This window comes from Scyliorhinus canicula, chromosome 7 (assembly GCF_902713615.1).
Source record: "Scyliorhinus canicula chromosome 7, sScyCan1.1, whole genome shotgun sequence".
NCBI lineage: Eukaryota > Metazoa > Chordata > Chondrichthyes > Carcharhiniformes > Scyliorhinidae > Scyliorhinus > Scyliorhinus canicula.
Genome location: NC_052152.1, coordinates 198,249,358 through 198,270,187, shown reverse-complemented (window position 1 = coordinate 198,270,187; position 20,830 = coordinate 198,249,358). Strand labels below are relative to the sequence as shown.

At 48.6% G+C, this 20,830-nt stretch overlaps 1 protein-coding gene across 4 annotated transcripts in view; it reads left to right on the top strand.

The window, feature by feature from the left end:
* LOC119969688 (protein CBFA2T2-like) overlaps positions 1-20,830 on the top strand; it is a 162,087-nt gene that overhangs the window by 126,366 nt on the left and 14,891 nt on the right. For all 4 annotated transcript variants that reach the window (XM_038803674.1, XM_038803671.1, XM_038803672.1 and 1 more), the window contains 3 exons: positions 12,162-12,340; positions 16,537-16,763; positions 19,206-19,294. In XM_038803674.1, coding sequence (XP_038659602.1) covers positions 12,162-12,340; positions 16,537-16,763; positions 19,206-19,294 — 495 coding nt within the window. The remainder of the gene's footprint in view (positions 1-12,161; positions 12,341-16,536; positions 16,764-19,205; positions 19,295-20,830) is intronic.

The window sequence follows — 20,830 nt, the reverse complement described above, 5'->3', positions numbered from 1 at the left end:
CCGCCCCGCCACTTTTCTGCCTCGACCCGCTGGCGGGATTCTCCGTTACGCCGGCCGGTCAATGGGCCCACACCGTCGGGAAACCCCCGGATGCCGGCAAAACGGAGAATCCCGCCCCATGTTCCCACACAATTGGAAAACCTGCAGAATCTTCATTACCCACTTGGACAATTTTTGACTGTCAAAAATTGTTTTTTGATTCAAATTCAACCCTTTTCTGATGATTTTATAACTAATTAAACGAAAGTACTCAAACAGAATGGAAGAAAATGTCTCCTTTTGGTTTTTTTCCCCTGCAAAGTTAATCTTTAATTCCTGGAGATGCTGGACCAATCCTGGAGGGATAACAATTTTATCTTGAGGCAATTTCCATTTTTGAGATCTCTTTAGGAAGGGAACTTCTCTTTTAAAGGGACAGTGAGGTTTCCTGAATTTCCACATAAATTATGCAGGAAAACCCAATGCTTACTGGTATCTTAGTACTCCCTTGTTACTCAGCTCTCTTTCCACAAAAAAAAATACCTTTTTTTTCCGTGTTGACTCCATCCACCGGTTTGAAGACGTAAAGCAGAATAATGAGGAAGGGCAAAGAGATTTGCAGCATCCAGTGTTATTACACAGCTGTTCAGTAGGTTGGATGTTTAACTGGTAACCCTAAGCTGTCCCAAGGCTGTGGGCCTTAAACAGGCAAGTCCAACTAACTCCTCCTGCCTGTTCACTGCTGAGATTCATCAAATGACAATTTCAACTGTAAATTTTGATCTTCAGGTTAGTTATTGGCTTTCTTTCTCATTTTTGTTTCAGCAACATTCTGTTACAACTGTTGGAATGTGTGATGTCTGGACATACGGATGTTAAGATTTATATGTAAAGGGCAGCACGGTGGCACAGTGGGTTAGCACTGCTGCCTCACGGCGCCGAGGTCCCAGGTTCGATCCCGGCTCTGGGTCACTGTCCGTGTGGAGTTTGCACATTCTCCCCGTGTTTGCGTGGGTTTCGCCCCCACAACCCAAAAGATGTGCAGGCTAGGTGGGTTGATCATGCTAAATTGCACCTCAATTGGAAAAAAATGAACTGGGTACTCTAAATTTAAAAAAAAAAGAGTAATTAAAAATAAAGATTTATATATAAGTTAATAATGACCTCCCTTTGCAGAGCTGTAATTCACATTAAGGTCATTATAATGGCAGACGTTTTTGTTCATCAGTGGCTGTGGCAGTGGATGCAAAGTGTGATGTGGAGTGGCAATTGTATGAGATCTACTGTGACAGCCAGAGCTCCTTTTTAATGGAACCACTGGGGGATTAGGCTCTTCGTGGTCTTAAGTCTTTAACATGTCTAATATGTTGATCTCAGAAAATGAATGTATGGCAGTGACTCTCACTACTGCATAAGTAGAGCTGTTGGAGGATTTGCTCTCTCTGGGGGCTATCTGATTAGTCCCTCCTGGGTGGAAATGATGCATTAAAGGCCGCCAATCTGCCTAAATGTCCGCGTTCCACGCAACAGGCTGAGCAGTGCAATGGGTTAGATGGGCTGGCCAGTGTGACATTGAGCCACTCTACCCAGGAGCTCCCAAGCCGCACATCTAATGAAGCACGAGTCCACTGAGCTCAATCTAATTGATATCACGACGTGACAATTGAGAGGAGCTCCCCCTGCGGATTGCGGGTATTACGATCCTGGACCAGATCCCGTCAGTGGCTAGGATACCGGAGAGAAGCCCCAATATTTAATTTTAATTTTGTAAGACTGTGAGGAAAACATTCTTCGCTCCAGGAGTGATTCACACAAAATAGGGATGTGGTTTATTAAAACAAACTTGTATCACTAACACCGTATTAAAATATCTCTAACATCACACAAGAAAATAGCTTAAAATTACCCCTTAAATAATGCTAATCAATACATTTGACACAATAACCCTTAACTGCTATCTTTATTTCCACTCAAACAACAAAATCATCTCCAATCCACTTTTTTTTTAACAAACAATTTTATTGAGGTATTTTTTGGCATCGTAAACAGTTACAGATTACAGAAATATGCAAACAACAACCAATAAACCAAAAACCAACATTTCAACCAGACTATAATGCACATACCCGCTCCTCACCCACTGACGCTACCCGCCTATTTATCCCTCCTACTCTACTCTAATCTCCCCCCCCCCCCCCCACCCCACTCCTCCCTGCTGACGCTCACTCTCCCGCGGAGAAGTCGATGAATGCTTGCCATCTTCGGGCGAACCCCCCAAGGCGAATTTGATTTTTTTCCATGACATGTCCGAAAGCCATAGTTCGGTCTTTGGGGGTTTTGAGTCCTCCATGCCAGCAGTATTCGCTGCCGGGCTATCCTCTACCCCAAAGAATTTGCTCATCCGAGCTACCGTCATGTGGGCCCGGTGAACGACCTTAAATTGAATCAGGCCGAGCCTGGCACATGTTGCGGTTGAGTTTACCCTACTCAGGGCTTCCGCCCACAGCCTGTCCTCCATCTCCCTGCCAAGCTCCTCCTCCCATTTGAGTTTCAGTTCCACCGTCTGGGACTCTTCCCCCTTCATGAGCACCTTATAAATATCCGAGACTCTACCCTCTCCTCCTTCTCCTCTAGAGACTATTCTGTCCTGGATCCCTATTGGCGGGAGGCGTGGGAAGGATGGGACCTGTCTGCGGACAAAGTCCCGCATCTGTAAGTACCAAAAGTCATTTCCACTTACCAGCCCAAATTTCTCCTCCAAATCCCTCAGACTCGCAAAGCTCCCCTCCGGGAACTTATCGCCCACCCTCCTCACCCCCTCCAGCCACCATGTTTGGAACCCTCCATCCATGTTCCCGGGGGCAAATCGATGGTTATCACATATTGGAGCCCAGACAGACGCACCCACCTCCCCTACAGGGCAGCAGGGTAGCATGGTGGTTAGCATAAATGCTTCACAGCTCCAGGGTCCCAGGTTCGATTCCCGGCTGGGTCACTGTCTGTGTGGAGTCTGCACGTCCTCCCCCTGTGTGCGTGGGTTTCCTCCGGGTGCTCCGGTTTCCTCCCACAGTCCAAAGATGTGCGGGTTAGGTGGATTGGCCATGCTAAATTGCCCGTAGTGTCCTAATAAAAGTAAGGTTAAGGGGGGGTTGTTGGGTTACGGGTATAGGGTGGATACGTGGGTTTGAGTAGGGTGATCATGGCTCGGCACAACATCGAGGGCCGAAGGGCCTGTTCTGTGCTGTACTGTTCTATGTTCTATGCCTCCTCCACTGGCCCCATATCCGCAGGGCCGCCCCCGCTACCGGGCTGGTGGAGTGCCTGGCCGACGAAAGCGGTAGGGGAGCCGTGACCAGGGCTGCCAAACTGGTGCCCCTGCACAAAACTGCTCCATCCGCTTCCAATCCACTTTTAAATGCAGTTAGCACTCGGGGAATACTTGCTGTACAGAGAGATCTTGAACACTCCACTTTGAGAAAGAGAGACCTTTTGACACTGTTGAAAAAGACTGGACACCCGGTCAGAATAATGTACAATCTGTGGCTGTATTATTTCAGAAACCTCAGCAGGGTGTCGCCCCGATTCTCTCAGAAGCGGACACATTGGCTCTGCCAGCCTGGTACTCTGGCGGTGCGACCCTGGAACTTCCAGGTGGCATGGCAGGGTGTCATGGACACTGCCAGGCTGGTGCTGGCCAGGTGCCAGGTTGGCAGTTCCAGGGATCGGGCCCAGGGAAGCCTTGCCAGGTAGTGGGGGGCGGGGCAGGGGAGGGGTTCCCGGGGACCTTCCAAGGTTGGGGGTTCAAAAATAGCGGAGGCGGAAGGAGCCTTTCCACTCGCCAGCAGGAAATCCCTTTAAATGTGGCCTCGGCAGAGAATCACCCGGAGGCCAATTAAAAATGGCAAAAGTGCTGTTGAATAGTGGTGGGGTGTTTTGTGGCACTGGTGGTGCCGGGAAACACCCTGCAAAACACGCCATTCAGCAGACTTTAACTCATAGTCCACCGAATCGCGCCCTGTGTCTCTAATTATCTGTTCCCCAGGGAATCCTCTTAATCTAAATAAAAGTCCATTCGTCCAAACTTTTACGATGCTTTAATTGCACATCTGGCTCTAAAAAGCCCAGCTGTTTAGCAAACCAGGATTTTTAAAAGCACTTAAGCAGCAGACCCCCCCCCCCCCCCCAACACACACACACACACACACACACACACACACCAACCAACCCAGGCTTTTAACTCTACAGCACCAAATACAGATAACAAAATACATCTGAAATTCCTACATTCATCACAAGGAGAGGATTGGAGTCCTCCGCAATTTGCTGCCACATTGTCCAGGGTCAGTCGGAAAAAAAATTGGCCACTTCATCAGTAGCCCAGCAGTCAGTCTGTAACATATAGCAGGAACGGGGGATAGGAAAATTTGCTATTTCTCCCCCTCGACTTTCATTTTGCTTCTCAGCCTTCTGTGCAATACAGGCCTCCACCTCTCAGCCCCTCTTTCAAAAATCGCACTGACGATTGGCTATGCTCAATCTCAGGGCCTTTGAATTGACTCCGTGGGGTTTAGAGTTGCCAATCTTTCTGTATTGACCCAGAGTGACCAAGAATTGAAGATTAATCCCCTGGACACCACTGTGAGCTGCACCCAGCAGCAAAACCTTAGAAATGTGTATTTTTGTTTCATTTTCTTTTCGAGTATTTTTTTTGTTCGATGGAAGTATCGGAGCGGGTAAGGATAGCTTGTTTGCCCACTCTAGGTGTTTGAAGGCGATGAAACATCTAGGAATATGCATCCACCCAGAATTGTTGAGCCCACGTTGGCACGAACTTCTCTGTAGCCCTTCTCAAAGAGCTCAGGCCTTGCAATTGTGCTGGTTATGCCTCTCCCTCAGCAACGCACCACACACCTGGAACCTGAGGGGCAATCGTTCGCAGCTTCTAGAAACGAGTTTGGAACCCAAATGACCCTTAACGGCTGGTAAATCCTCAGCCGTCGCATTTCTATTTGTTGGAAATCCGGTTTCTTGTGGCTCGGGGTATCACATCCTCAAAATAAGGGCCAGCCGTTTTGGACCGAGATATGGGGAAAAAAATAGTCACTGGGATTTGTGAACCACTGGCATTCCCTTCCTCGAGAGTGGCTGCTCAGAACTTTGATTATATCCAAGACTGAGATCAATCGATTCTTGGACCCTTAAGGGAATCTGGTGATCAGGGAATAGGGTGGGAAAATGGAGGTGAGGAAGACGACTGGCCATGATCTGACTGAACAGGGGAGAAGGCTTAGGAGGGGGGGGGGGCATATTGTCTACTCCTGTTCCTATTCTCTTATTTTATAATACGTATGGAAAATGATGATAATCGATAATGTACCTGTCAGAAAGAGAAACCTTTGATTCAAAACCCACCATCGATTGAAAACGCTAATCTCTCTTCAGAAGCTTCCAGATATTTCCACCAATTTCATGAGAACTAGGAGCAGGAAGGGGTGGGCCATCTGGCCCCTGGGGCCTGCTCCGCATTTCAATAAGGTCGTGGCCGATCTTTTTGTGGACTCGGCTCAACTGACCCGCCCGCTCGCCGTAACCTTTTATTCCTTCACCGTTCAGAAACCCGCCTCGTTTTACCCTTTGCTGTTCCGATTCCTTGTGTTTACGACGTTATTTCGAGTGCCTTCGAATTTACTTAGCCAGGGGATGCTCTGTTATTCCTGCAGTCTAGCAATTCGATGCCGTCTTGACCGAGTGGTGTTTATCATGGGAGTTGCTCTCCTGAGGAGGGGGTGTGAGGGGAGGAGTGGCGGTGGTGTTAGGGTTGGGGAGGGGGGTGGGGGGGATGGTAGGGGCTGTTGTCTGTTGCAGAGCATGAGTGTGAAGCCATGCTGCAAACCCTTTTTTTTTGTATCGCACACCATATGGGCACCATATCACTTAGTGGCAATCATTCGAACGGGATTTTTTTTTTTTTTCGCTCAATGCTATAGCATCCGCCCTCTGAGGGAAAAGTAAATGACAGGGAGCATATGTGTTTGGATATTTGAGCTGAATCCTCAATGAAGGGAAGCAGCTGTAACAGCCTTCACTTCAGCCAGCCTTTCATTACATTAATGTAACCCTCCGACTCCCATTCCAATCTGCAGTATGGCAAATTGCTCGCTGCAAAGATAATGGAAACCATTTCAATTACTGGGTCCACTGCTGACATTAGCACCAGTAAGACTTTGCGGCCCATTCTGATCGACAATACGCAGCTTTAATTGTCTCGGATCTCGCCAACGAGAAAGGAGTTTTCACCGGAGTGCAGTTATTTGCAACTGTGTGTCTGTGTGTCTGGCTGTTAAAATAGGATTTTGAGTTAAGTTTATGTGTGCGTGTGTTTTTATCTCACTCCCACCCTGACATTCTCTGCACCATCAACTCCTAGCATAGGAACAGGCGTAGGCCATTCAGCCCATCGAGCCTGCTCTGTCTGGTTTCCTCCCAAAAGTCCCGAAAGACGTGCTGTTAGGTGAATTGGACATTCTGAATTCTCCCTCCGTGTACCCGAACAGGTGCCGGAATGTGGCGACTCGGGGCTTTTCACAGTAACTTCATTGCGGTGTTAATGTAAGCCTACTTGTGACAATAAAGATGATTATATTATTATATAGAGACGGCAAGGATGGCTCCATAGAGATCGGAAGCCATCTTTAAAGGACGCCTTGATCAAAACTGCACTTTCTCTCTTTTCCCCCCCCCCCCACCATCAAACATGAGGATCTCTCTCCTGCATACTACATCCCCCCCCCCCCCTCAATCACCACTCCACCCACCCCCAAACAATGGGCTTAATCCACCACAGAAATATCAATGGCATTTCCCCACCCCCTCAATGTCCGCTCCCCCCTGCCCTGTGCCTGCACCTCCCCCCCCCCCCCCCCCCCCATGGCCCTAACGCCCCCCCCTCCTTTCGGCAATCTGTAAGTGCCAACCTGTGCCAGGGGGCAGTGTCCTGCATGCCCCCCCCTCCTCCCCGGGGGCTGTATTTACCGTTAACCCCCACCAGCCCCCAAGAGATTCCCCCTCGACTGAATCGCGTTTTTAAAAAGCAGTCATACATGCACAGAGAGCCATTAGATTCTCCTCTGCGGCAGAGGCCTTTGTGTTTTTTTTAACCCCTTCTTTTTGGTATGGGGGCATTGAAATCAGTGGCAGCATCCCCTGCTGAGCTCACTGCAGCCCTGAGGTCAAGTAAGGCTTCTCGTCGTGTAAGACTCCATTTGCCCACCGAGGCGCGAGGAGGGCTCCGTGCTACGGAAGATCAGGCACAGCAGCGGATGCTCCGCTGTGCAGCAGTCCAAGATCCCACTGTGCGATGGCAGTCGCTTGAGTAAACTGAATCATTCAGTAGGGAATTGTGGAGAAACCTCTTTACCCAGAGAGTGGTGAGAATGTGGACGTCGCTATCACTGGGAGTAGTCGCGATGAACAGTATAGGTGCATTTAAGGGCAAGCTGGATAAGTATATGAGGGAGAAAAGAATAGAAGGATATTCTGTTAGGGTGAGACGAAGAGGGGTGAGAGAGGGCCAATGTAGAGCCAGAATAACTACTTGCATTTATATAGCGCCTTTAATGTGATGAAATGTCCCAATATCAACAAAGTTAGAAGCCAAGCTACAGGAGCTTAAAAAAAATAAATTTAGAGTATCTGATTGTTCTTTTTCCCCAATTAAGGGGCAATTTAGCATGGCCAATGCACCTACCCTGCACATCTTTTTGGGTTTCCCCACACAGACACAGGGAGAATATGCAAACTCCACACGGACAGTGACCCGGGGCTGGGATCGAACCCGGCTCCTCGGTGCCCTGAGGCAGCAGTGCTAGCCACCGTGCTGCCCCCACATAAGGCGACGTTAGGACATGCGACCAAAAGCTTGACTACAAAAACGGGGGCCGAATGGGCGGCTTCTGCATTTCACACGCTATTGAATTCTATGTAATGCAGCCCAAACCTTCCTAATGAGTCAGCGGTGGGAACTAGGTCCCCGTTGCCTAGGAAATGGAAGATATTTTTATTGCACATTATCACACTCGATTGGTTTGTTACTGGGAGTGTGTTAGTGTTTCAGATTTCGCTGTCATCACAAGACACGAGCGAGCCAGATCTTTCTTTTTTTCTTCTGGCTACCTTTGGCAACACAGGCTGTGGTCCAAAAAAAATATTACTGTGCTATCGTGTTGGCTGACTCGTAGCTGGAATTTAGTGTTGTTGGATAATGTCACACATTGCCGGTTCAGGAAGAGGCAATCTGAAAGGTGACCATATCGAACACACTGATTACGGGCAGGAGGAGGCCACTCGGCCCCTCAAGCCCGCTCCAGCATTCAGCACGATCACGGCCGATTTAATTGTAAACTCCAACCCACTACCCTGCCGACCCCCGATAACCTTTCACCCCTCCCCCTTGTTAACCGAGAATCTATCTAGCTCTGCCTTAAAAATATTCAAAGGCTCTGCTTCCACTGCCTTTTTGAGGAAGATGATGCCAGAGACTCAAAACCCTCTGAGAGAAAAGAATTCTCCTAATTTCCGGCTTCATTGAGCGACCCCCTTATTTTTAAACGGTGCCCCCCACCCCCCAGTTCTAGATTCTCCCACATGAGGAAACGTTCTCCCCACACCCACCTGTCAATACCCCTCAGGACCTTAATGGGTTTGATCAAATTGCCTCTTGCACTTTTAAACTCGAGTGGATGCTGAACCTAACCTGTCCAACCTTCTCCTCAGACAACCCGCCCATTGCTGATATTGGTCTGGTAAACCTTCTCTGAACTGCTTCCGAAGCATTTACGCCCTTTCTTTTAAATAAGGACCAATACTCGACACAGTGCTCCAGATGTGGACTCGGCAATGCCCTACTTTTTGTAATCGATTCCCCTCACAATAAAAAAAAATTACCTTGTTTTAGCTTTCCTAATTTCTTGCTGAGATATGTGGCAGGTGATATTATGGGTGTGATTAATTCGGAAGCCTAAAAGAACGGAAGAAAGACTTGCATTTGTATGGCACCTTTCTTAACCTCAAATAACTTGCAGCCAGTGAAGTACTTTAAGAGCAGCACGGTAGCATTGTGGATAGCACAATTGCTTCACAGCTCCAGGGTCCCAGGTTCGATTCCGGCTTGGGTCACTGTCTGTGCGGAGTCTGCACATCCTCCCCGTGTGTGCGTGGGTTTCCTCCGGGTGCTCCGGTTTCCTCCCACAGTCCAAAGATGTGCAGGTTAGGTGGATTGGCCAGGATAAATTGCCCCTTAGTGTCCAAAATTGCCCTTGGTGTTGGGTGGGGTTGCTGGGTTGTGGGGTTAGGGTGGATGTGTTGACCTTGGGTAGGGTGCTCTTTCCAGGAGCCGGTGTGGACACAATGGGCCGAATGGCCTCCTTCTGCACTGTAAATTCTATGATAATAAAAGTGCCGTAATGTCAGAAGTGCAGCAGCCAATTTGTACACGGCAAAATTCCACAAGCAGCAAAATGACGATGCAACAGATAATCTGTTTCATTGATACTGGTTGAGGGGTAAATATTGGCCAGCACGCTGGCAGCAGCTCCCAGGCTCCTCCTCGGAATAGTGCCGTGAATCTTTTGGGTCCTCCCGAGAGGGCGGTTCGGCGTCACTTTAACGCTGCACCTGAAAGACAGCGCCTCCGACAGCGGTGCATATTCTCAGTACTGTAACTGGGATGTCAGCTTGGATGAAAAAATGAAAATGAAAAACGACTTATTGTCACGAGTAGGCTTCAATGAAGTTATTGTGAAAAACCCCTAGTCACCACATTCCGGCGCCTGTTCGGGGGGGCTGGTACGGGAATTGAACCGTGCTGTTGGCCTGCTTTAAAAGCCAGCGATTGAGCCCAGTGTGCTAAACCAGCCCCTGAGAGACCCAAGTCTTTGAAATGGGACCTGGGACCCACAGCCTTCCAGCTCTAGGGGTAAGCCACTCGGCTGCAGCTCCTGAAAAGTGATTTAAATTTAGTTTCCAAATTTTGAGCCAAAACTGGGTAAATCCAGGAGCGGCTGCAGGAGATTTTTCATACATAGCGAAATTAGTACATGGAATTAACTTCCAGATATAACATCGGAGGCAAAAACTGGGATCATATTGAACACCAGTGAGCCTATGGTGGCTTTCTGCAGAGCAATGCAACCTGTCCCATTGAACTGCCCTATCCCAGGAGTATTGCAACTTCACTTCGCTCAATTCCACATTCAATTTTCTTTTGAAATTATTGATCATTGCTGCATCAACTGGTAGGCAGCAAGCTCCAGGTTGCTCAAATCCCTAATGCCTTGGAAACCATTTCTGGTAAATCTCCTCTGCAGCTTTCCATAGAATCTGTACAGGGCAGAAGGAGGCCATTCGGCCCATCGAGTCTGCACTGACTCTCCAAAAGATCACCTTACCTCGGCCCACTCCCCTGCCCCATCCCTATGACCCCCACCTAACCTGTACGTCTTTGGACACTTGAGGGGCAATTTAGCATGGCCAATCCACCAGGGGTCCTCCCACCTGGACTGTGGGAAGAAACCGGAGCACCCGTAGGGAATCCATGCAGACATGAGGAGTATATGCAAACTCCATAAAGTCACTCGAGGCTGGAATTGAACCCGGGGCCCTGGCACTGTGAAGTGGCAGGTGCTAACCGCTATCCAGGACTTTCACATCCTTCCTAAAGTGTGGTGACCAGAACTGGGCATAATATTATAGCTGTGGCCTAGCCAGCGATGTATTGATTGCACATCCTGAGATAACTTTAGGAATGTGGTGGTGGACCTTCTTCAACCTCTGGCAACACTTTGCTATGGCTTGTTAGGCCATGTAAAAGGGCATTTAAGATTCAAACACATTGGTGTGGGACTGGAGTCACATATAGGCCAGACCGGGTAAGAATGGCAGGTTTAGAATAAATAAATTTAGAGTACCCAGTTAAGGGGCAATTTAGTGTGACCAATCCACCTAACCCGCACATCTTTGGGTTGTGGGGGCGAAACCCACGCAGACACAGGGAGAATGTGCAAATTCCACAGGGACAGTGAGCCAGGGCTGGGATTCGAACCCGGGTCCTCAGCTCTGCAGTCCCAGTGCTAACCACCACGCCACATGCCGCTGGACGTTGGGGGTTTTCAATGACAATTCCATGATATCCGACTTCTACAGTGGGATTTGAATTATTTGCACGAGACACTGGGTTATTGTCCAGAAACGTAACCACCAGACTATCCCACCACATACACTAGCTACATTCTGTGCAATTAGGATAAGACACGAGAGAAATACAAAAATAGGGAGAAAGTATGTTAAATCCTCACCTGAAGATGTTGCTTTCCTCTGAGTTGAAATTCACATTTATTCATTCGACCTCTGTTCGTGACTCTACATTGGCTCCTAGTTTGACAAATTTGAAAATTCTCGTCCTTGTGTTCAAATCCCTCAATGGCCCCATCCCTCTCTATTCTTATAACCTCCTCCAGCCCTACAGCCCTCTAGGATCTCTGATTCTGGCCTCTGATATATCTCCTTCAGTCATTATTCCACCTTCAGTTGCCACGGGTCTTATGCTGTGAAATTTGTTCCCAAAAACTCTTCAGCTCTCTACCTGCAGTCCCTCCTTCAACAAGCTCTCTAAAACCTGCCTCCGTGACCACCAGTCCTAGTATTTCTTTAAGTGGTTCAGTGTTTGGTGATGTACCTTGGATCATTTTACTGTGTTAAAGATGATGTATAGAATCGCTGCAGTGTAGAAGGAGGCCATTCGGCCCATCGAGTCTCCATCGACCCTCTGAAACAGGCCCACTCTCCAGGCCCACTTTCCCCACTCTATCCCCAGAACCCAACCTAACCTATCCAATTTTTGGACTCTTTAAGGGGCAATTTATCCTGGCCAATCCACCTAACCAACACATCTCTGGATTGTGGGAGGAAACCGGAGCACCCGGAGGAAACCCACGCAGATAGGGTGAGAACGTGCAAACTCCAGACAGACAGTCATCTGAGGCCGGAATTGAACCCAGGTCCCTAGCGATGTGAGGATGCAGTGCTAACCACTGTGCCACCGTGCATGTTGTTGTGGTTGATAACAGTCGAAATAACGGAATATTTGGAAATGGTGACGAGGTCTCATGCGATTTTTGTTTTCACAGGCCAACCTGCCCTTGCTGCAGAGGGAGCTGCTACACTGTGCCCGCTCTGCGAAACAAACACCGGCTCAGTATCTGGCACAGCATGAGCACCTGCTGCTGAATGCCAACGCCACATCCCCCGTCAACTCAACAGACCTGCTGGAGGTCAACGAGAATGGAAAGCGAAGCAGCCCAGAAAGGTACAACCCGACCTACAAAAGCTACTCCATCCCCCGCAGATCCGACTGTGAGCAGTGGGCCAGGGGGCTGGTTCAGCACAGGGCTAAATAGCTGGCTTTTAAAGCAGACCAAGGCAGGCCAGCAGCACGGTTCGATTCCCGTACCAGCCCCCCCGAACAGGCACCGGAATGTGGCGACTAGGGGCTTTTCACAGTAACTGCATTTGAAGCCTACTCGTGACAATAAGCAATTTTCGTTTCATTTTTAATTCCAGGAGTGTGACCGTTTAAAATGTGACGGGGAGTAAGTGTGACGCTCAGAGCGGAATGGTAACAAATGTGCAAGGTTTTAAAGGGCAGCAAAAGTTTTGTTTTAAATTTAGAGTACCCAATTATTTTTTTCCAATTAAGGGGCAGTTTAGTGTGACCTTACACTGCACATCTTTGGATTGTGGGGGTGAGACCCACGCAGACAGGGGGAGAATGTGCAAACTCCACACGGGCTGGGACCAAACCCGGCGCCATTAGGCAGCAGTGCTAACCACTGCGCCACCGTGCCTTCTACTGTGGCACAATTATTCATGAAACCTCCGCAATGGGCTTTATCAGACAATGGTTCGACCTCAACTGGAGTACATTGCCCAATCCTCCAGTCCTGGGCACCACACTTTCAGAAAGGTTTGAAGGCTTTCAAGAGGGTGCAGAAAAGATTCACAAGAGTGGCTGGAGGGACGAGGGGCTCCAGATTACGAGGGTAGATCAGAGAAGCTGCGGCTGTCCTCCGAGAGGAGGAGAATGCGCGGAGGTTTGATAGAGGTGTGCAAAATTGTGAAGGGACTAAACAAAATGGATGGAGAGAAATTGCTCTCATTGACGGAAGTAGCAAAGTGAGAGAGTACGGGTTTAAGATGATTGGTAAAAAGCCAGAGGCGACATGAGGAATGGTTTCTTTAAGCAGTGAGTGATTAGGATCTAGCATGCACTGACAGTGAGCAATGATGGAGACAGACGCATTTATGACTTTCAAAAGTTAGATGAGCACATGAGGGAAATTAAATCGTCAGTGCCCTGGGGAAGTATCGGGGGCTAGTTAAACTGCTCTTGCAGAGAGCTAGCATGGGTTTAATGGGCCAAATGACCTCCTCCTGCACTGTAACCATTCCGTGATTCTATTCTATGGCAGTAAGATAGGTTCTGTAATAATGAACAAATTTCTCATCATTTCTGTTGCATTTTCCCGTAAAAAGAGAGGAAGGCTTTCATTTATATTGCTCCTTTCTATGAACCAAGGGCATCTCGCTCTCTCTCTCATAAACATTCACTATCGTGGATTATCACTTTTTTTTAAATAAAAAAAATTAACAATAATAATCGCTTATTGTCACAAGTAGGCTTCAATGAAATTACTGTGAAAAGTCCCTAGTCACCACATTCCGGCGCCTGTTCTGGTGTATCCAATTCATTTTTCCAATTAAGGGGCAATTTAGCATGGCCAATCCACCTATCCTGCACATCTTTGGCCTGTGGGGGTGAAACCCACGCAAACACGGGGAGAATGTGCAAACTCCACACGGACAGTGACCCAGAGCCGGCATCGAACCTGGGACCTCGGCGCCGTGAGGCAGCAGGGCTAACCCACTGCGCCACCGTGCTGTCCCTTGGATTATCACTAATAGCAAAGGTCCAGAATGTTTTTAAAAAAGAAAAACCTAAATCAATAAATGTTGCTTCATTAATTTTCAAGTGAGTGACTTGGAGGGGAACTCCAGGTGGTGGGGTTCCCAGGTATCCGCTGCCCTTGTCCTTCTAGATGGGCACAGTAAGAAGTCTTACAACACCAGGTTAAAGTCCAACAGGTTTGTTTCAAACACTAGCTTTCGGAGCACTGCTCCTTCCATTCACCTGAGGAAGGAGCTGCGCTCCGAAAGCTAGTGTTTGAAACAAACCTGTTGGGACTTTAACCTGGTGTAGTAAGACCTCTTACTGTGCTCACCCCAGTCCAACGCTGGCATCTCCACATCTTCTAGATGGTAGTGGGTTTGGTAGGTACTGCCTGAGGAGCCTTGGCGAGTTTCTGGAGTGTTGTGTGCTTTGCAGTGATCCTGCAAAGATCCTTTTTGTGAAGCCACTCCAATGAGACCTTGGATGATCTGTTAGTGTAACTCCTGCCACTGCTTCAAGTGGTGAGAGAATGAAGTGGGTTTGGATCTATTCCAAGCAGATTTAGCCATGTGCCAGCAAGGGATGGAGTGGGAGGCAGGGGGATGATGCGGGAGAGATTGGCATTCCAATGGGATGACTAACGCGTAAACAGAAATACCAGAAGCTTGCCGAAATTGGGCAGACTATCTTAATCATAACAGTAACTATTGGAGTTGCACTGATGTACATTTTGGGCTTGAGGAGTAAATATCACATCATACTTACAAAAAACATTTACAGACCTCAAGTTGCAAACGCATCAGCACTGTGCTGATGCCCTCCCCATCAAATATAAAATCTGGATTTCTATAAATCGGATCTGGTGGGTTTTATGTGATCTCATTGGCCAGGGTCACAGGGGCAACTCCCCTATCTTTGAAATAGTGCAATGGGATATTATTGGCCCATCTGAGAGATAACAGGGGCCTTGGGAAATTTAGCCCAACCTGCCGGAGCGGACATGACAAAGGGGGGGGGGTTGCTGGGAGAATCAGATGGGAGTGGTCAAACAAGTCGGATTCACGGTGTCAGGAAAACTGTCCAGAATTAAGTTGGGGGGTTGGGGGCAACACGGGAATTCAATTTGACGATGGGACAATTTGTGAGCCAGTTGAGACCAATTTTCCCTGCGATTCCAATGGCTCGCTGACCTCGGAAAATAGTATCATAATTGCAAAAAACATTTAGTATTGACAACAGTCATGTATGGGTTGGCTGTACAATTAGTTAATGAGTTGGCAGCACAGTGGCGCAGTGGTTAGCACTGCTGTCTCTCGGCACCAAGGACCCAGATTCGAATCCCGGCTCTGGGTCACTGTCCATGTGGGGTTTGCACATTCTCCCCGTGTCTGCGTGGGTTTCAACCCCCACAACCCAAAGATGTGCTGGGTAGGTGGATCGGCCACGCTAAATTGCCCCTCAATTGGAAAAATGAATTGGGTAAACTAAATTTATTTTTTACAAATGTATCATAGAATCCCTACAGTGCAGAAAGAGGCCATTCGGGATCCGTACCGACCCTCTGGAAGAGCACCCCCAAGCTGGACCCCATCCCCCACCCATCCTTACAACCCCACCCAGGAACATTTAGCATATCCAATCCACCTAACCGGCACATCTTTGGATTGTGGGAGGAAACCGGAGCACCCGGAGGAAACCCACGCAGACATGGGGAGAATTTGCAAACTCCTCAGACATTCGCCCGAGGTCGGAATCGAACCCAGGTCCCAGGCACTGTGAGGCAGCAGTGCTAACCACTGTGCCACCGTGCCGCCACCATATCGACCGTGGCTCAGCGGTAGTATTCTCACCTTTTGAGCCAGAAGATCGTGTGTTCAATGTTTCGAGAATTGAGAAGAGAATCTAAGCTGACACTTCAGTGTAGTGCTCAGTGGTGCATTGTTGGACGTGTGTTCTTTCAGATGAAACGTGAAACCTGGGCCTTTTCAGGTGGATCCCAAGCCACGATTCTAAAGTTTTACCTGGTGCTCTGGTCAGTATCTATCTTGATGGCATAAATAAAATCAATTTAAAAAGTCGCTTGATAATTCCAAACCTCAGTATGGTCAAGAAGAGAAACATGCTGCCAAATATTTTCACCTTGCACCCATCAGGACGAATACAAGAGTGTCAGATGTCAAACGTTTCAAATTTCATCCGTTCACAGGAGCCCGTTCTCCACAAACAAAAGGAATATATTCAAACCTTGCACTTTTTCTGAATTGCCCAAGAGCTTGGGAGCCAATAGATTCCCGTTGCTTTTTCCATGGCAACGCCTCAGCCAATCAGAGACGACTTGCCGACCAATCAGCACCCTTTTCCCCTGTAGTATAAATAGTTGTGATTGTTTGAAATTTGGCATTCTTGCATTTATCACGGTGCCTGCAAGATGAGAAATCGGCAAATCGACCCTCCTTTCAGCAATACATCAATTTCATTTTTAAGCCTGCACGTTCGGGATTTTTCCCCTTAGAAGCTTTGATTGAGTCTGAAGTTATCTCCCCCCCTCTCCTCAGGAATAAAGAGAACGGCTTTGAGCGAGACCCTCCAGCAAAGCGGGTGTGCACTATTAGCCCTGCCCAGCGACACAGTCCGAACATTGGCTTACCTCACCCACCAAACGGGCAGCTGCACCCAACGCCGCCTCCACTACAGCACTACAGCCTGGATGACGTGGCCATGAACCACCTGTACAGAGACCCCCAAAGACTCCCCGAATACCGAGATCGACACAGGCATCACGGTGAGTAATTTGGCACAGGGTAAAGGTTGCAGTGGGATCAATGGTGATGTCCGTTATTATTCAGGGCTGTGTCTTCATAGAGGGAAGGTGTGGCATGATTTTGCCAATTGGAGACAGAAAGACGGTTGGCTTTGTGGGTCAGTTAACTGTTATGATACCATTGAACACTCAGAATAGGACACAACCAATGGGCAGTCAGGACACTCAGAGGTGGCATCACCACAAGGGGGCACGACATAAACACTATAAAAGGGATGAGGCACTCACACCCTGCCTCTTTCCACAGACAGACATCTAGAGAGTCAGACAGGGTTGATCAGCAGCATCACACCCCAGCACGTGGCTTAGAGCAAGCTGGTACAGTTAGACTGAGTTACTACAGTTAGATTAGCAGAGAGTCAAACTCGTTTGAGAACTGTGTTCATAGTTCAATAAACACGTTGAACTCATTTCAGAGTCTGGAGCATCCTTTAGTTGAGACTGCATCAAGTAGCAGCCTGTGTTATCCGAAGCAGCAGAACACAACATTAACCTTTTATTTATTTGACGAATACGAAATCCCTAAGCCAAGCAGTTTCTTCTGGTCCTGCTGTGTGTCAAAAGCAGATAGGCCTACACTGAGTCTGTGGATTACACATTCTTCTATGATGTGGTGCATAGTTTGCTCTCAGAAAGACTTGCATTTATATAGCGATCCAGACTCTCATCAAATACTTTATGTCCAATGAAGTACATTTCAAATATACTTTCATTTCTAAGATGGCAGATAGGAGCTCTGTTTAATGTCTTATCTGAATGACAGCACTGCATTCTCTTAGTACTGCTCTCGGGTGTCAGCCTAGACTTTTGGTTTTTTCTATTAATTCATGGTGATGTGGACATCGCCAACTGGGCCAGCGTTTAGCGGCTGGTTTAGCTCACTGGGCTAAATCGCTGGCTTTGAAAGCCGACCAAGGCAGGCCAGCAGCACGGTTCAATTCCCGTCCCAGCCTCCCCGAACAGGCGGCGGAATGTGGCGACTAGGGGCTTTTCACAGTAACTTCATTTGAAGCCTACTTGTGACAATAAGCGATTTTCATTTCATTTTCATTTCATTCATTTATTGCCCATCCCTAATTGCCCTCGAACTGAGTGGCTTGCTCGGTCATTACAGGGGGCATTTAAGAGTCAACCACATCGCTGTGGGTCTGGAGTCACAGGTGGGCCAGACCAGGTAAGGATGACCGATTTCCTTCCCTGAAGGACATTAGTGAACTAGATAGGTTGTTACAACAATCAACAATGGTTTCATGGTCATCATTAGAATTCTAATTCCAGATTTTAATTTCATTCAAATTGCACCATCTGTCGTGGCTTGAATTCCAGAGCATTTCCCCGAGTTTCTGGATTACTAGCCCATTGACAGTGCCTCTACTTTGTGCTGTAGTCTCTCAGGTGGGAGTTGAACCCACAACCTTCTGACTCCGAGACAAATATGTTGCTGCTGAGCTACAGCAAATGTTTTTGGATGGGATGGGACAATGCCTTGGTTTAACACCAAAAAGGCAACTTCCAACAGTGCAGTAGTCCATCACTACTGCAACAAGAGGGTCAGCTTAGATAAACATTTGTGCTCAGGTCTTTGGAATGGGGCTAGAACCCCCGACCCTCTGACTAAAAGGCAAGAATGCTACAAAACAAAGTCACGGCTGAGAGGATTGGGCGTTCTACTTGACATCAATGCCCTTAGCTTGAAAGAGAGAGAGAAAATGTGGATCAGCCAGGTTTGGGGGTGGGGGTGTGTGCGTGCGTGCGTGCGTGCGTGCTACCGGGGAGGTACACATGCGTGACCAGTCGCAGGCATGGAATCATATGGGGTGCACAGAACAGTCTTGTGGCTGTTAATTATATGATGATGGGCATTGTTTTAAGTACAAAGAGCACTAATAAATAGAGACTATTGGGTAGTAGGTAGAAGGCAGAAATTTGTAATGTTGCATTCTGTAAATAAACCTATTATCAAGGATTGCCATTATAGTTTTACTGCCCATCAGTTGACTTGGGATCTAGTTAAGAGTTGTCTTATCATTTTAGACATACAAGAGTTGGGAAGCAACCGTGGAAAAGGTGTATTTTGCTGGTGAAATTTCACTATGGTATTGAGAGTTCTCGTCAGTGCAGGGTCACACTTGCAAACTGTTCTCCTATCATGGCGAAGTGACGTGTCCACTTTGAATTCAGACAGAATGTAGGCACAGTCCTTGTGTTGATTTTCCCGGGCTTTTGGTGGCCACCGTTTAACGTCCCAGACGTCTCATATTATACACGGAACATTGGGTGTAGCTTTGGAAAGAGATTTTTTTTAAAGAGTTCAAAGGATTGACACGACCTTCATACACAAGAATATATGCAACATGCAACTTCCAGGCCATTCATTTTTCTTTCCTTCCTTTATTTGCACAGGAGGATCCCGTGGAGTATATCAGGAAGAGATGATCGACCATCGACTGACAGACCGGGAGTGGGCTGAGGAATGGAAACATTTGGATCATGTAGGTGCTGACTCCTCCTTGTCGTTCTCACTGATACAGGGAGTTGAGATTCCCAGATCCCCACTGGAGGGTTTGCAGGCAGGGAACTTTGAAAATTCCCCAGGAGCCCTTCCTCTCGCCCCTCCTCTGGCCTGCCCCCAACCTGTCTGTAATTTTACATGTGGTGGTCAAGGGTGAGCCGTCGGCCCTCACCCCAGTTCAGGCTGCTTATAAGGTCTGCTTCCCACCCAATCTCCATTTTGAGGCTGACAGGAGGGGTTCAGGGGCAAAGGGAAGGAGTGGCAGATAACCCTGTTTGAGCCTCAGGCAGGAGTGCTGGTGATATCTCCCTCGTGAGTCTCCTTTCCACATTAGGTGGCCTCACCCCCAAGGTGCAATGTCTGGGCATAGTCCATTTGCCTGCAGAGGACCGAGCCCTGGCTTCTAACAAGCATCAGTAAGGTGCATTGTGAGCCTGACTGATAATCTTACATTGGATGTTAGTGTAATTCTGGGCACACTCAGGATTGTTCAGCAAATGCTGCCCAATTGCAGAATTTTCTCTAACATTAGGGCGCTATGTTCTGAGCTTTGCAAGCACGGGCTGGTTCAGTACAATGTCTGTGCCCTTCTATCCCATGAATGAACCCATGGAACACCAATGCTTTCATAGCCACTTTATCAACTTGCCCTACGGGTCCCCTGCTCACTAGGGGGAGATGATGGCAGTGACCCCACTGGATTGGTAATCGAGAGATCCGGGCTGATGCCCTGGAAACATGGGGCGGGATTCTCTCATTTAGCGGCAGAGTGTCCACGTCGTTGGAAACTCCGTGGCTGGGAGTACCGATTCTGGCCCCTACAGGGGGCCAGCACACCACTGGAGCGGTTCACGCTGCTCCAGCCTCCGATCCCGGCGTGAACTGTGCACTGTGGGATGCGCGGTGGCCACCCTCAATGTGCCGGCCCGACGCAGCGTAGCGCAGGAGTTCAGGGGCCGGCGCGGAAGAAAATAGGCCCGGGGAGCGAGAGGCCGGCCTGCTGATCGGTGGGCCCCAATCGCGGGCCAGGCAGGCCACATCGTAGGACCCCCCCCCCCCCAGGGGTCAGAGTTCCCCTGCCCCCCTGCCGACCCTGCACGCAGAGTTCCCGCCGGCTGCGACCAGGTGTGGACGGCGACGGTGGGACTCTGCCTTTTTAGAGTGGGCTCGGCCATCCAAACGCACCGGCGCCAATGGCACCGATTCTCCGCTTCACGCGTGCCAGCGACTGGGCGGCTTGGCCCGGTTGCGGGGATTCTCCGGCCCGTCCCCGGGCTGGGAAAATCCTGCCCATTGATTAGAGAACCCACCATGGCAGCTGGTGGACTTTGAATTCATTTAAAACTCAGTTTGATTTTTAAAAATTCTACTTTTTTCAAATATTTTATTTTAAACTCTGCATACATTGTAACAGTGAGAGCCTTGTCTAAATCCAGAAAGATTAGGGGTGGGATTGTCCCAGCCCGGGGCCGGGCCGGAGAATCCCTGCAACCGGGCCACGCCGCCCCGACACCGG